This window comes from Camelus ferus, chromosome 3, assembly GCF_009834535.1.
Source record: "Camelus ferus isolate YT-003-E chromosome 3, BCGSAC_Cfer_1.0, whole genome shotgun sequence".
In the NCBI taxonomy this organism is placed as follows: Eukaryota; Metazoa; Chordata; class Mammalia; order Artiodactyla; family Camelidae; genus Camelus; species Camelus ferus.
The window spans coordinates 39,967,081-39,983,824 of record NC_045698.1 but is presented as its reverse complement, the minus strand read 5'-3'; the positions used below and the strand labels follow the sequence as shown (position 1 = coordinate 39,983,824).

The 16,744-nt window shown below is 38.9% G+C and overlaps 1 protein-coding gene and 1 pseudogene across 2 annotated transcripts in view; one reads left to right on the top strand and one right to left on the bottom strand.

Annotated features, from left to right (window-relative positions):
* The window catches only part of DEPDC1B (DEP domain containing 1B), an 80,822-nt gene extending 65,644 nt beyond the window's left edge, over window positions 1-15,178 (top strand). The window contains exons 11-12 of one of the 2 annotated variants that reach the window (XR_004317031.1): window positions 194-3,147; window positions 14,611-15,178. Coding sequence is in view for 1 of the 2 variants with exons in the window: in XM_014562761.2 (XP_014418247.2) it covers window positions 194-355 (162 nt within the window). In the remaining variant the exon portion in view is untranslated. Of the gene's footprint in view, window positions 1-193; window positions 3,265-14,610 lie in introns of those variants that run through there. The other variant, XM_014562761.2, reaches the window with a different exon arrangement.
* LOC102519965 lies at window positions 7,810-8,858 on the bottom strand (annotated as a pseudogene).
* Window positions 15,179-16,744: the final 1,566 nt, after the last annotated feature.

The following is a 16,744-nucleotide window of genomic DNA, read 5'->3' as shown; positions in this document are numbered from 1 at the left end:
GATTCGTGTTGCAGTGAATTTATGATGTTTTCTTCTTATTCTCTTTTCTGATGGAAAGCAGTAAACATTAAAACAAAACAGAAATAGGAAAGCTCTGGAACAGAAACTCTTATTTGAAAATTAGAATGCCCAATTTTGTTGGCTCTTATCTGTTTTTTTGACCCTTCTTGGATTTTTTAATTTTATTTTTTAGTTTCAAAAATCCTATCCTGAAGTCTACCAAGAACGATTTCCTACACCAGAGAGTGAAGCGCTTCTGTTTCCTGAAAAACCTAAACCGAAACCACAGCTGCTAATGTGGGCACTAAAAAACCCCTTTCAGCCATTTCAAAGAACTAGAAGTTTCCGGATGTAATACTTCTGTGGCTGTTAGAGACCTTGGTCATTCCTGTTGTTGTGAGTAAACAGTGATGAGAGGACTATGGTTGTGGAAGAAAGTGGAGCATAAAATACAGACTACCGAATTACAGAGATTACCTGACTTCAAAAAATATCGAGCCATTATAAATATTTTCATAATACTTGCAAATCAATTAAAAATAATGAGACAGATATACAGTGGTGATGTTAACATGTTTATAATTATTACAGAATTTAAGGGTATTTCCATTTTTTTATTTGTTGTTTCTCATGCTGTTTATAAAATATTTGTGTGTGTGCATTCTAGTTACTGATGTCTTTGCAATTACCGAGACTTAAAAATAGTGTATATACTTGAGTAAGAAAGACACTAGGTACTGTTATTGTGATGTTATTGGCTTAATAGCCCATTGTGATTTCTCCTGTGTAAATCACTTTTCATCACTGCACAGATTCTTAATGTTATATATTACCATGGCTATTTCTTTTATTGTGGATTTGTTGGATGCTGTGACCGATTTTACTAAAGCTGGTTCTTTTATGACATATATGTTGTTAGTTGGTGCTTACTTATAAGTGAACTTGATTTTCACCTGCCTGTGGTATAATTTCAGTCTTGGCTAAAGATGGAAAATTGAACTAGATAAATTCTTTTGGTACCTTTAGCCCTGTGATTCTAAGTCAGATCTTTTGTTGTTTCATGAAAAACACAAATGGGTTAAGGGAGAGTGCTTCCTTTATAAATATATTTTCCCCAGCTTCCTCACTCTTTTGAAAGTAAATGGAATGTAAATAAATACCATTTTTTAAGACTGTACATGGTGTTTCTTTTTTGACATTTATTTAGGTCACTTAGAGAGCATCCTCAAGTGCTAAACATCAGTGCCTTGGCCTGTGTTCCCAGTGTTCTCATATCAATCATTTATTTTTATGATAAAATAAGAAGTGAGATTTGGGTTTTTGTACTGGACTTTAGGAGGTACTTTGCCCATGTCTTTTGCTTTGCTTTGCCCTCTTGCAAATAATGGTCCACTTAAATTATGGAGCAGCTGGAAGGCTTCTGAGAGTGATTACCCAAAAAGCTAAGAGCAACACTCACTCATTGGCTTGCTCTGCCCTTGGGACTGATTTTTCCTTGCACTTGAGATCTGCCCCTGCTCTTTTGTAGCAGAATGCCTCCTGCAATTGAGTCTGATTTTTGCTTCCTCAAAGATGAAATGAAGTATTCCTATCGGTTTGGGTACCACCTTGTCTTGCAAAAATAGAAAGTAATTGGAGATTTTTATTTCAGGACTTATTCTCAGCCTTGGAATTCTATTTAGAGCAAAGAATAAGTCTGCTTTCTGCTCTGTTTGTTGCCCAAGGTAGAATTTACTTCCCAGAGTCTCATTTTCTATTGCTTATTTTTGGAAATAGATGTTAATTTTTTTCTTTATTTTTTTCCCTCTAAGTTTCCTTTTTTAAGTATAGCGTATTTATGGAGATATAAAACATAACCACCACCTACATGTGAAGCTGAGGAGTGGTTAATACCAACTTTGCAAAGTGGTTGTGCCAGTTAACAGCCCACCAGCAGGGTAAAGAGTTCCTTTTGTTTAGCACCCTTCACCGAAACTCGTTATTGTCAGGGTGTGAACTGTCCGTGTGGTGCATGTATCTCATTACGGTTTTACTGTGCATTATTAATATGGCTGAAGACTTTTCCCACTTTTTTTTTTTTAACTTTTGTTCAAATCTTAATACCCACTTGTCAAGGCACACACACAGTTCAGATTTTTATTTTGCTTGTATTGAACCTATAAATCTATTTGGAGAGAATTGCTGTTTTTACAATATTAAGTCTTCTAGTCCTTGAACATGGTTTATGCTTCCATTTATTTAGAAAATGAGAAAAAATGTAAATTTCTCTGTAAAGTTTTGTAAATCCTTTATTAAATCTTAAGTTTGTTTCCAGGTATTTGATACTTAAAAAAATGTTACTATCAAAAATTTCAAATACATGAAAAAGTAAAGATAATAGTACCCACTGCTGTTCAATAGTTATTCAACTGATAAATACCTTGATGTTTGATCCTATTGTAAATGGGGTTATTTTTAAATTTCCATTTTCTATTTGTTGCTTATCCATAGTATAAGCTGGTTTTTTTGTGCACTGATTTTTAGACAACCTTGCTAGACTTTCCCATTCATTCTAAAAATCTTGTGTTATTCTTCTGGGTTTTCTCCATTCACCATGTAATAAGAAAATGATGACACTTTTTGTTTTTCATTTCTAGGGGTGACAGCATCTATAATGTCCCCAGTGATCCCTGCCTCTTGGTATTTATGCCTTGTGTAATCTCCTCTCCTTGAGTGTGGCTTGGATCTCGTGACACACTTCTAACAAAAAGAATATGGCAAAAGGGACGGGAGGGGCTATCGCCTTTGAGGTTAGATTCCAAAGACTCCGGCTTCCATCTTGCTTGCCCTCTCTCTCTCTCCCTCTCTCCTTGGCTTGCTCTGAAGGAGGCCAGCTGCCCTCTTGTGAACTGCTCCATGGAGAGACCCATCAGACAAGGAACTGACACCTCTGCCGAATAGCCAGTGAGGCCGTGAGGTCTGCCAACAGCTGCATGAGGGATCTCGGGAGTGGAGCTTCTGACGCCAACAGCCACGTGAGGGATGTTCCAAGCGGATTCTCCCTTAGTCTAGCCTGGAGATTGAGGCAGCCTCAGCTGACACCTTGACTGCAGCCTGCCAGACCTCATTAAAGCTGTGCCTGGATTCTGGACTCACGGAAAGTATGAGGTAATAATATTTGTTGTTTTAAGCCATATAATTCTGGGGTAATTTTTTATAAAGCAATAGATTCAATACACTTTGTTCTTCCCATTTCCTCTCTCCCTCCCTGCCTCCCTCCCCACCTTCCCCCCCTTTTTTTAACCATTGTGAAATGTCACTGTTTATCTCTACTGATGCATTTGCTTCCAATCTTTCTGTGTTCTTATATTTTAGTTTTGTTCGTTATAAACAACATATAGTTGGATTATTTATTTATTTTGAATTTTTTTTGAAAAAACGCAGTTCTGCTCATTGAGAGCTCATTACGTATTAGGCAATATGTTGAGCATTTTATACATGTGATCTCATTTAGTCTTTATGATAACCCTTATGATGTCGGCATCACAAATCTCATTTTACAGAAACAAAATTAAGTGTAAACAGTTGAGGAACTTGCCCAAGTTCACACAGAAAGTAGAGAGGGTCTGTCTGGTTGCAAAGTGTGTGCCCTTAACAAAATGTCATACGGAGGATGAACATGTGGTACAAAAGAAACATTAGAAAGGAAGTGACCAGCACATCAGTGTTTTGACTCATTCCTGCCTGGGTTTTCACCTGATCTGTTCTGGCTTCTCTGAATTCCCCCCAGATCCCGAGTTGCCATGGAAGCCACCCCATTGTGGATCTTTGTGTGCAGTGGTCTCCAAACTGACATGTGGGATGTTTATTTAAACATTATATACATATTCCACTGGATGGCATATTTCATGTGTTTTAAAACATAAGTAAAATCTAAAAAAATTTTTTAAAGAATAAGATAAACATACACGTTCTCAGGTTTTCTCACGCATCACCCCCTGGGGGAATGCATCCATTTTGGGGACTACCACTCTAGACATTTCCTAATGCTTCCTTTATCTGTACCAAGAGATCCTTTATTTTACTTTTTACTTTTTATTTTAAAAACTTTTGGCTTTAATTTTTATTTAATTTTTTATTTTTATTGAATGAAAGATCTTTAGATTCTATAGTGCTTTACAGTTTTCAAAAAGTTTCACAGACATGATTTCATATAATCCCATAACCCTCTTCTCCCCCTCCCCCTATATTGCCCCTCCTCCCTTCCCTCTCCTATTTGGTAACCATTACTTTGTTCTCTGTATCTGTGAGTCTGCTTTTTTGTTATATTCACTAGTTTGTTGTATTTTTTAGATTCTATACATAAGTGATATACAGTATTTGTCATTCTCTGTCTGACTTACTTTGCTTAGCATCATGCCTTCCAGCTCCACCCATGCTGCTGCAAATGGCAAAATTTCATTCTTTTTTTGTGGCTGAGTAGTACTCTATGATATATGTACCACATCTTCTTTATCCATTCATCTATTGATGGACACTAGGTTGCTTCTGTATCTTGGCAATTATAAACAATGTGGTTATGAACATTGAGGTGCATGTATCTTTTTGAATTAGCACTCTTATTATTATTTTTCTGGACACATACTCAGGAGTGGAGTTGCTGGATCATTTGGTAGTTCTATTTTTAGTTTTTTGAGAAACCTCCATAATGTTTTCCACAGTGGCTGCACCAATTTACATTCCCACCAGTGGTGTACTAGGATTCCCTTTTCTCCACATTCTCACTGACGTTTGTTATTTGTGTTCTTTTTGATGATAGCCATTCTGATGGGGTGATGTGATATCTCATTGGAGTTTTGATTTGCATTTCCCTGGTGATTAGTAATGTTGAGCGTCTTTTCAGGTGCCGATTGGACATCTACATTTCCTCTTTGGAAAAATGTGTATTCATTTCTCTAGTCAGTTTTAAATTGGATTGTTTGCTTTTTTGATGTTGAGTTGTATGAGCTGTTTATATATGTTGGATATTAATCCCTTATCAGTCATATCATTTGCAAATATTTTCTCTCATTCAGCAGTTTTTTCCTTTTTGCCAATGGTTTCTTTTGCTGTGCAAAAGCTTTTAAGTTTAATTAGGTCCCATTTGTTTATTTTTGCTTTTATTTCCTTTGCTTTAGGAGACAAGTCCAAAAAAATATTGCTGTGATTTATGTCAAAGAGTGTTCTGTCTATGTTTTTCTCTTGGGGTTTTATAGGCTTGTGTCTTACATTTAGATCTTTAATTCATTTTGAGTTTATTTTTATCTATGGTATTAGACAATGTTCCAATTTCATTCTTTTATATGTAGCTGTCCAGTTTTCCCAGCACCGCTTATTGAAGAGACTGTCTTTTCTTCATTGTATATTCTTGCCTCCTTTGTTGTAGATTAATTGATTATAAGTGTGTGGGTTTATTTCTTGGCTTTCCATTCTGTTCCATTGATCTATGTATCTGTTTTTGTGACAGTAACCACATTGTTTTGATTACTATGGCTTTGTAGCATAGTTTGAAGTCAGGGAGCATGATTCCTCCCATTCTGTGGGGTTTTTTTCCTCAAGATTTTTTGTCTGTTCAACTCTGCTTTTGAATCTCTAATTAAACATATTTTAGATCTTTTCTATCCTCTGTCTCTTAATTTCTAGCTTCCATATTTTTGTCTTTCTGTGATACATTCTGGATAATTTCTTCATTCTTTCATTCATTTCAGCACTTCTCCCTCTAGGTATGTCTAGTCTCCTGTTAAATGCCTATATCCACTATTATGCAATTTTCATCCGTTTTACAGCTCAGGAAACAGAGACTCAGTAAGACTGGGTAACTTCCAATTTTGTAAGTAACATATAGTGGCCATCACAACCAGCTCTGTCTGACTGCACAGTCCCAGCTCCTGATCAAGATGTTGCTATGTAAATTTCATCATTTCCTAGTGAATCTAAGATTTAGTTAAAAATCTATTTACAATTTTTGCGGATTCCATCTTGGAGGCTTGCTAAATGAATTGTTTGCTTTGAGGATCTAGAATATATTTTGTTTTTCATAAACTGTGCCTGTTTCAGAACAAAAAATAATATGTGTATTTGGCTAGGTTTACCCACTTTATAAAACCTCTTGGGGCTCGTCTGTCAAAACCGAGAAGATTCATAGTACTCAGAGCCTTTTCTAGAGAATGTAACACAAGTTACTCTCCCCTCCTCCAGCCCTGCCATCCCGCAACATTTTACATACTGCTGCCAGCGTCTCTCTGATAGTAATGACCTGGTCGTCTTCTTGAGTAGTCTAGTAAAACAGAGACTTTTTTTTTTTTTAAAGCAGAGGACTAAAGATTATTTTGTTTTCAGAAGAAATAACTAAACTAAACTGTAATTGATTTTTAAAAATTGAAGTACTTTTATTTTGATCAGTTGTAAGGCTAACCCAACATGGGAATAAAGAGGCCTTTTGCTCACTATTTCCACTAAGAACTTGTGACCTTTTGAAGGATATTGGCAACAAACATTTCAGTGATAACTTACCAGGATTAGAGAACAATTTACTGCTAAAAATACTTTGCCGGGATAAAGTGTAATCTCTGACATTCTGAGAGCCCAGATTATCTCCAGTTACTGATATCTATATTTATGTTGCTATGTTTTAGAATCAGGTATGTTTTAGACTTAGTTATTAAAAAAAAAAAATCAAACCACGGGAGAGCTGTTTTGAAGATTAGAACCATGTGACTGAAAGCTACTTCACATGAGACCTTAAAACAGACTATAATAGGAGGCACAGAGGAAAATGACAATAAAATCAGCCTTCTTGCTTACTGATTCTGCATAATTTATTGAATCTGGGTTTTTGTCCATATGTACTTTTGGCTTAGAAGACTCCAATCTTTTAAAAGCTTTCTGATACTTAGAAAAAAATGTAAAACTTAAAAATAGACAATACAGAGTGGTCAAATCTGATTGGATAATACTGCTTCAGTGTTCTAACTCTTATCATTTTTTTAAACTTTTTTTTATTGAGTTATACTCATTTTACAATGTTGTGTCAAATTCCAGTGTAGAGCACAATTTTTCAGTTATACATAAACATACATATATTCATTTGAAGCAATAGTTAACATTTAAAACATATACTGATTATCATCTATAAATTTCTTAAAACTTTCTACTTATTAAAATACAAGTATAATTAGACACAATAACTGCTTAAAGATGATGAAGTTTTAATTTCGAAGAGCTCTTCTCTTACTCTTTCACAGAAAATGGAATTCAGTGATTTGTGAAGGCCCTAAGAGGTGTCTGGTTTAAACAATTTGGCTTTTCCCAAGTCATGGTCTGTTTAACAAGGATGGATGTTCCCAGTAGGGGTCAGTCTTGTGTTGGTAATTATTGTTCCAAAAGGAAAAACTAAGAATTTTATTTAAAAGTCAACTATATTCTGTATAAAGTAAGCCATTAACTGTGGAAAGAAGAAACTTAAAAAATCAATCATCTCTGTTGCAACAAAGGTAACTGTGAGTAATATTATGACTCCTCTGTTACCATGTTTTCCCCCAGAAGCTTCAGAAGGCTCTATTGCTTGCTAAGTACTCTCCAAAAATTGGCTATAAATGGTACAAATGAGCAGTTATCTAAATGCAGCAGCAGATATTTAGGGATAAATGACAGATTATTAGACTTTATTTTATTTTTTACAAAAGGTAGGTTATGTTTATTTGGAGTCACAATCAGTTGACTGACTCAGTGTGACTCAAACTACAAAGAAACCATTTCTCCTTCACTCCATTCAGAGTGGGCTGTGGCCCAGTCTGGCAGGAGTGCTGCCTGGGGCCCATTCACAGGTTTACAAGTTTGTCATTGAGGGCAATTTGTGACTGCGTGAGATTGGCCAGGTAGGTCACCATCAGCAAGTCGTTGATGTTGCTATTGAGCATGGTCTCAAAGTCCTTGGGAGCTATTTTGGGGACCTGGTTAACCAGACTCATCAAGAAGCGGCCCACGGTATTGTAAGCAGACACTTTTCCAGACTGCACGTCCTTGCATACTGCAGCACCGTGCTGTGGGCGTCCTGGATGCGGGCCGACGCCCCACCCACCTGCTGCAAGTCACTGGAGAGGCCCATCACCCGGTTGGGGCTAAAGCAGGTCTTAATGATCAGGTCAACTCCGATGCATTCAGTGTCATAATACGCATATTTCACTATCAGCGGTGTGAACATCACCCCCATGGTCCTCCCAGGAACACCCATTAAAGTGCTGACGTAGGCCTTGATGCTCATGCGGCCGTTCTGGAGGCTCGTGTCCACGGTGAGGTGGATGGGGTTGGGGGCTTCCCGGCTGTAGTACTCGTGGATCAGCACAGAGTGCTCTGTGATATCATGACCTGTGGCATACCAGCCCAGGATGAGCTCATTTGGAGAGACTTTCTTGTGCAATTCATACAAGTTCTTAGTAAATTTCATGTCAACAGCCACCTCATCTTCTGACTCATGGTGCGGCACTGAAAAGCAATTGGTGACTTCCACTGAGTGCTTGTCGACGGTTCCCAGCAGGGTCCCCATAACTCGGACCACGCGGCCGCCGGGGAAGGGGCCTGGGAGAGCAGGACTAGGCAGCGACTGTGCTGGGGTCTGCGCTGGCACTGAGGCCGGGGGTCTAGCCCGGAGCCGCGGTCCCAGACGGTGCTGCCGCGGGGTCAGAGGCTAAGGCTGGAGCCGGCGCTGGAGCGTGAATGGAGGCTGGGGCTGGGGCTGGGGCCTGGGCCGGAGTCGGGACCAGACTTGGGGACGCAGCGGGGGCTAGGGCTGGACTGGCGGGAGGAGCGCTCGCCGGTACTGCCGGTGTGGCCATCTTGTCGAGAAAGCTATTAGACTTTAAAGTGAAAAAAATTGCCTGCAAAATCGAGGTCAAGGAGACAAAAACCCCACAGAGGTAGGATAACTTTGTGCAAGTCGGCCACTTGCCTTAGCTACCTTCTGCAGTGTGGGGATAATTATGCTTATTCCCTTTTCCTTAAAATAAATCGTATTTTACTATTATTACTCAGACTAAGCTAACCTTTTGATCTCTAGACAAGCACTTTCTAATAAATGCAGAGATGAAAGTCTGGGATAAAACATGTGTTTTCAAATAATGCCTTTGGGGTTGTTGATGTCAGCATACTATACACAGCCAAACAAGCACAACCCAGAAACATCTTTGAGGATACTGAGATGACCAGTGTCTTGGCAACAGCAGTGATGCCACGACCACTTGGAGGGGCTTTCATCAAACATGATTAAGCAAATACTGTGTTTGCTATGCAAATACAACCTCAAGGCAAGACTTAGTCCCGTCTTTCCAACCAGATTATTACCTGAGGGTCCTTCCTAGCATCAGTATTTGTTAGAAATGAGAATATTTGCATTTTAAGTTCTAGCACTACTGAGGTGGTAAGCCCCATAAAAAGACAGGCAGGACCCCCAGGCAGCGCCACTACTCTCCTGCCAGCACTATCTGGTTCCCTGGCCCAGAGGCTCTATCTCACTTTTTGTTTCTGAACCGGCTTGCTTACCCCTAAAATTCCTGTTGGTTCCCTGGGCTCACTTCTGATTGGTTATTTCCTTCACTCCTGATTGGTTATTTCTCTCCCTCCTGATTGGTCCATTTCTACAAAGCTTGTTCCTAATTAGTCAACTTTCATTATACCTCATTTGCATATGATGTTGCAAATTGTAAACTGGCAGCTTATAAAAGCCGGTGTAAAGCTACAGACGGGGTCCAGAGCTTAGAGTGTTAACTCTTTTGGGACTGCTGGTGTAATAAACCTGAGTTCAATTCTCTGAGTGCTGCTTGGTCTCTTGCCCGGATCCAGGTTGCGGTCACAACTGAGTTGTAACACTGAGCTATAACACTGAGATGTAACACATTTTCCCGCAACATTTCCAGTAAACAATTGGGCAGGTGGCCCTGAGCAAATCACAACCTTTCTGAGCTTTGGTTTGATCCTCAGTAAAGGGAAGGGATTGCATTTCAGTGGTCACAGTCTCTGGCGTCTTCCAGGGAGGATAAAAATTACTGTGAGTGGAGAGGCCAGTGGAGTATGCAGGTCCGATAACAGAGTATTGGGTAACCAAAAACTAAAAAAGTCCAATGCCCCATGTTGGTCAAACTACGTGTAGAGACACCCATCTCTGGATTAAGTGATTTGTAAGATAGCTTACAGCTCTAGTGTTTTGTGGTTTTTTAAAACCATTTCCCACACTTCTCCTCTTATTGCCTTGTGCTTAATTTCCTATCGACATCTCTTCTTTTTGTGAGTGGAATAGCTTCTAGTATCTGCAAGCTCAGTTCTGAATCAAATAGGAGAAAGCTGATCAGGGTAGGTGTAACGTCAATGCTAATGCATCGTGAAATAGCTTGTCATAATGTGCCTAACTTAACTTGAGCTGCCATTTGCCTCTGTTTGGATTATTATATCAGTTGGTTTAATCCACAATAGCTAATAGAAGTTTTCCTTCATTAGTGTCAATATTTGTATGCTATGTGCCTGTACCCATTTCATCAAAAGTTGATAAAATACCCAAGAATTTTTGGTAGTCATTGTGCCACCTAAATTGCTGCAGTCAACTTTTAGTCCCCTTACGTAAGTTTATTTTCACTAGCAGGTAGCATTTTACCTACATCCTCCTGTTGGTTAGACGAAAACGAATAATACTTTTCATTCCAAAAATACTTTGTAAAGTGATTTCATTGTATCCTCTGACTTTCAAATCCCGGTGGGCAGACAGACAGAGATGAGGAAGCTGAGGTCCAGAGAGGTACCCAGTTACAAATGCAAAACTTTAACTCTGTTCTTTTCTCTGATGATCTGGTGCCATTCCACTTCACCACACTAAATCCTGTCACTGTCAGGTGAGGTATGTGGGCTTCGTCCAAGCAAATCTGTGAAAGAGATATGGTTCCCCATATCCTTCATCTGTGCCTCTTCTTTCTTATTGGGGTCCTTTCTCTTCATCCCTCACCTCCTGGGCTGTGCATATGTGTTTACTGAGCATCAGTTTTGTATGAGACACCTTTTAGGAGCTGGTGAAACAGTTCAGTGCTTGCGTAGGACTGCCCCTCACGTCGGGGTCACCACTATGACGGTGACTTTTGCCTTCAGCATAACTTATCTGGTTCTGCACTACATTTCTTCGTGAAGAGTGGGTAGCCACCCAAATAGTTAGAGCTCTTTCACTTACTAATTTTTTTTTTCTTTTAGAGCAGTAATATGGCAGGCCCTAGGTTGAGCAATGATGGAGGAAGAAAGATGGCTTCAACTCTGAAAAGACCTTAGCCCAGTGAGGAAGATGCCTACATGTAACTCTCGATGATGACCTCAGAACCACAGAGCCCGGCAGAATGTAAGGGGCCCAGAGGAGAGAAAGGGCAATTTCTCCAGGGCACTTGGAAGGATATGGACAGTGTCCCTCGGCAGCTAATATTTAAGCTGAGTCTTGAAGAACCTGTCCACCAGCGAGGAAGTCAGGGCAGAAGACATTTCCTCAGTGAGCAGCATGAAATTAGGCTGTAGTGGCAACTATAAATAATTCCATACTGTCCAGATAGCACTGATATTTGAACAGAGAGTCTTAAATGGCTTTATCTAAAGGAATGAATAATAAGGAGATTTATGAATGTGCAGATGGCTAGGGAAATTATTTCAAGTGAGGAGTATTATGGCATCTCTCAAATAACATCTCCAAGGTAGCTCCTCTTCTTATTCTAGCCCTGTGGGTCCGGATTCCAGTGCTCTTTGGAATCAACTTTTCTCCTTTTTCAGTTACTGCTACATGATGGTGTCTTTTTCCCCAATGTCACAGGGCAAGCCAGTGTTCGTTTGTACCGATGCATATCCAAAGGCTGCAAAAAATCGTTGGTGTTGATGAACCTTCCTTGTGCTTTATTTAAAAGGGTGATCCTTTTTATTTGCCCATTTCTATTTTTCCATCAACAGCCTGTTAGTCCATGCCTCTGGGTCTATTCTGTTCCATTTCATAACATTTGATGAATGTTAGAACTGGCTCTGCAAATGCATTGCCTTATTCTTGTTGCCTGCAGTGAGATGCTTTTAATATTTTCTCCACATGTGAACTCAGGGTTTTCCTTTAGCTTTTGTTTAATTTCCATGCGGTTAATCCCCTACTACTGCAGGGAGCCTGAGTATTTATAGATTTCTTCCTTTCACTCTATCTTCAGTAATTTGCTTTTTACATTCATTGAACACATCCATCACAATAAATGGTCCTTTCCCTATTTGTATTGACTTGCATTTATATGAACCAGACTCCCTTTTTATATCATTATTAATGTTCACGGTAATTTTCAGTAGCTTGAGAAGCTGGATATTAAAGCTGGCACAGAGCTTCAAGTTGTCTTGTTAGATCAAGTGACTCATTTCATGACGCCTGGTTTCAAATTTTATCATTAAGTCAAAACCAAGGTTATGTGTTTTTTTTTTCTTAATTGACAGTATAAAATGAGAGTATTAAATAAGCATCTCTGAATTATTCCTCATTTCATTAAAATGTTCTCGGCTTGATAGCCTTGTGTGTACCAAAAGATGCACAATGTTCCCTTTACCAATGTGGAATATTTTTAAAATCAAAAGCCCAATTTTGGGAGGGTATAGTTCAAGTGGTAGAGCACATGCCTAGCTTGCACAAGGTTCACTCCCCAGTACCTCCTCTACAAACACATAAAAGCCCAATTTTATTAGCTTTTATAGCCACTAGTAGATAGAAATAGGGGTGTGAGTTATAAGCAGCTTACAATGGTCATACTTAGGTGCTATGGCATTCTGATAGCTCAATTTATTTTGACAGAGTCTAGAATGATGTAGTTCTATAACTCACTATTCTTCTAATATAAGGTAATTTTTTTCTATCACTATGCACGTCACGGGTTTGCAGATGGTAGGAACGGTTATAATTGGCAGAGCTTACATTGCTGTTCCTTAGGCAATACCAAACTGCGTTCTAGAGATCATCAAACTTTCTGTAGCTTGTGCAGTTTTCTCAAAAAACATCCTAAGAACCCCCTGAACCAGCCATTCTGCTGTAAGACAGAGTCTTGTGCCTTCCTTTTACCAAACGTTTTGATTGTTGAGCCACCTCTTCTGGTATCAATAGAATTTCCATGATTCAGTTTCTCTGAAACTAGGGTACATCTTGCAAATGATTATGTGTCACAGTTTAGTTGGTAGCATTTAAAAAATTTTTAGTGGCACAAAATTAATGGTATCCTACACTCGACAAAACGTGGCATTTTATTTCTCCTTTAAGTGGTTTGTTGAGTTATGATTGACATATAAAAAGCTGTACAGTTTTAATGCATATAATTTTATGGGTTTGGAGATAAGGGTACATTCATGAAACCAGCGCCACATCTATGCCGTAAACATCCATCACCTGTGAAGCTTTCCTCCTGCCCTCTTTATTTAATGTTCTGTGTGTATGATAAGAACACTTAACATCAGCTCTGCCCTCTTAGCAAGTATTTAAGTGTAGAATACAGTATTACCTATCGGCCCTGTGCTGTCCAGTAGCTAAGACTTACTCAGCTTGCATAACTGAAACTTCGTACCCTTTGACTAATGCCTCCCCATTTTCTCCTCCCCTGACCTGAGCCCCTGATAACCACCATTCTACTCCCTGCTTCTTCTGAGTTTGACTTGTAGATTTCACATCTGAGTGGTATCATATGGGATTTGTCCTTCTGTGTCTGGCTTATCTCACACCATGTCCTCCAGGTTTATCCATGTTGTCACAAATGGCAAGATTTCCTTCTTTTAAGGCTGAACACTATTCCATTGTATGTTTATACTGCATCTTCATCCATTCTTCCATCAGTGGACACTTAGATTGTTCCCATATCTTGGCCATTGTGAATAATGCTTCAGTGAACAAGGGAGTGCAGCTATCTATTTGAGATCCTGAATTCAATTCCTTTGGATATATTTGTATTTTCTAAGGAAAGATATTTATGGTCTCAATGACTTTGTCTGTTTATTGAGTAAGCATTCCTCAGTATTCTCTGAGAGATTGCTTCTTTTTTGTTCCAATCTTTCTTATACAAGTTTATCTTCCAACTTGTTCATTTATTCATTCATTCTCTTCAGTTAATGAAAGTTAAGCATTTAAAAAGGTAAAATATTTTGAAGTATGCTATGTACTCCTCTCTCCTGAATTTCTATGTATGTGACTTTATTCCTGGTCAGGTTGAGACATCTTTTTGTAGTGGGGTGTGGGGAAATGAGAAATTACAGCACAAAGAGTGGGATTAGGGTTTTGATAACAAGAATGCAAAGAAAAGGGTCAGCATTTGGCTTTTAATTACAATGGGATGTTTTTAAGTAGTGCTGGCAGCGTGAAAATCTTGACTGTTAAGAGAAGAATTTTTTGAATTTCTTTAAGGCCCTGAAACATACTAAAAGACAGATTTGGTAGGGCTAGGTCAGAGACCTTCTTTCAGAGTCCAGAGGATTTGGTTCCTCTAGAAAGAAGCAAGTAGAGGCTTTCCCCTTTTGGTCCCATGGGATAATTGTTCCTGTTTTTTTCCTTAAGGTCCTTTCTTTCTCCCTTCTCAGGACTGTGAGTCAAATGGAGAGCGTATGGAAACATCAGGAAAGGCATGGAGGAATCTGAGAACATTTGAGCCAGTGCTGTGCTCCCGTCAAAGCATGAAGGAGGCCAAGGACTCTAGTTCTCGGTCAACATAAGCCTGTCACTCTGGGTATGACCAGTGCGGTGTGGGAGTCACCTCGGCGAAAGCTGGGGGTGAGAGGCTGTGCTCCTGGCTCCAGGGCCTGTGCTTGGTGTGCAGGGGATCATGCTGGGAGCCTTCCAGCCTCAGAGATGCTGTAGGGGCCAGTGGACCAGAACAGGTCTGCTCCAAGTGAAGAGACTACAGTGGGAGGAGCCTTTAAGAGCAGAGACCAGGATTACAGTTTCTGGCATAGAAACTACCTGCTTACAGAGAGAATTGAATAGTTGCAACAATGATCATATGTGTGTGTATATGTATAACTGAATCACTTTGCTGTACACCTGCAACTAAACATTGTAAATCAATTACACTTCAATAATTTTTTTTTCCAAAATGACCTCAAAAACAAAACAAAACAAAACAAAAACAAAAACAAAATCAAATGGCCTACGAGACCTAAAATATTAATAGTCTGGTCCTTCACAGAAAAATTCCAATTCCTGCTGTAGGAAATTCTGAATTTTAAAATTATAGTCATAAATATGCTTTAGTGCTTGATCTCAGACAGTTCAAGGTACTAATGACTTATAGGAAGACATAGAAGAATGCATCATTTAATTTGATGATTTATTAGAAAAAAAATTGAATATTCTTATTTTGTCTGCTGTAACAAATTACCATAGAGTCAGGTGACTTAAAGAGAAAAAATTTATCTCTCATAGTTCAGGAGGCTGGGAAGGTACAAGATCAAGGTTCTGGCAGATCTGGTGTCTGGTGAGAGCTTCCAGGCTTGCAGACTGCCAACTTCCCGTATCCTCACATGGGAAAAAGAAAGTTAGCCCGCTCTCTGGCCTTTTCTTATAAGGGCACTAATTGCATTCACGAGGGTGGAGCCTCCCCCAGTTAACTTACCTTCCAGAGGCCTACCTCCTAATACAGTCACATTGGAATTAGGGTTTCAACATATGGATTTTGTTGGGGGACACAAAAATTCAGTCTGCAACATGAATAATGTAGAAATCACATATACTCTGAATTAAACTGATTAATCTCAATTTGGAAAAGAGGAGAAGCAAAGAGACAGAATCAAATCCAGAGCTAACAGTGACCAGAAAAGCCCTACATTTTATCATTTATTGAGTTCCAGACTGAATCAGTATTATTGCAATGAAAAAAATGGAAGGGCTATATTGTGAAAAAGCATATATCATTGTGACAGTTAAAAGGATTCATTTTATTAAATGTATGTATATATGGTTTAAATGAAAATGTGGTAGGTATTTGTTTTTTTTAATATATATATATTTTTTTAATTTTGTGAGGTTTTTTTGGGGGGGTGGTACTTAGGTTTATTTATTTATTTCTTAGTGGGGATGCTAGGAATTGAACCCAGGACCTTGTGCATGCTGCTAAGCAGGCACTCTACCACCAAGCTATACCCTCCCCCCTTATTTGTTATGTATTTTATGATTCCTCACTTTGACTTTTAGATCAAACATCATTCTCGATTGCATCAGATAAGAAGGCATCTGATATACTTAAATTTTGTTAATTGGCAAATCCTGACTTTCTGAGCCCAGCAGGTAGAGCCTTGTTAGGAAATAGATTGGACCAACTACCATCAATAAATCACTTTGTTTTGCCTTCCCTTCCCTCCCACGTCCTGCCATCTCCACGTAGGGTTGATGAATTTGCCACCTTAAAGCTATATACAATGTATTAAGCAAAATAACCACAAAATGAACTTGTATATAACTTAAGAAGGACTTCCTCTTCTGTCCCTTCTTCCTTTGTCTAATGATGCCTCTTAAAACAGATCTCAGCTGTGATGGGTGAACAAATGTGACTGTACCAAAACCATTGAATTTTACCCTTAAGTGGGTGAACTGTATGCTATGTGAAACATATCTCAATAAAATCAGTACCCCCCCCAAAAAAAATTCACAGGAGAAAATAAGAAAACTTAGTGTGCAGTTCATGGAATAGATACAAAAAGAAAAACATATTCAGCCCCT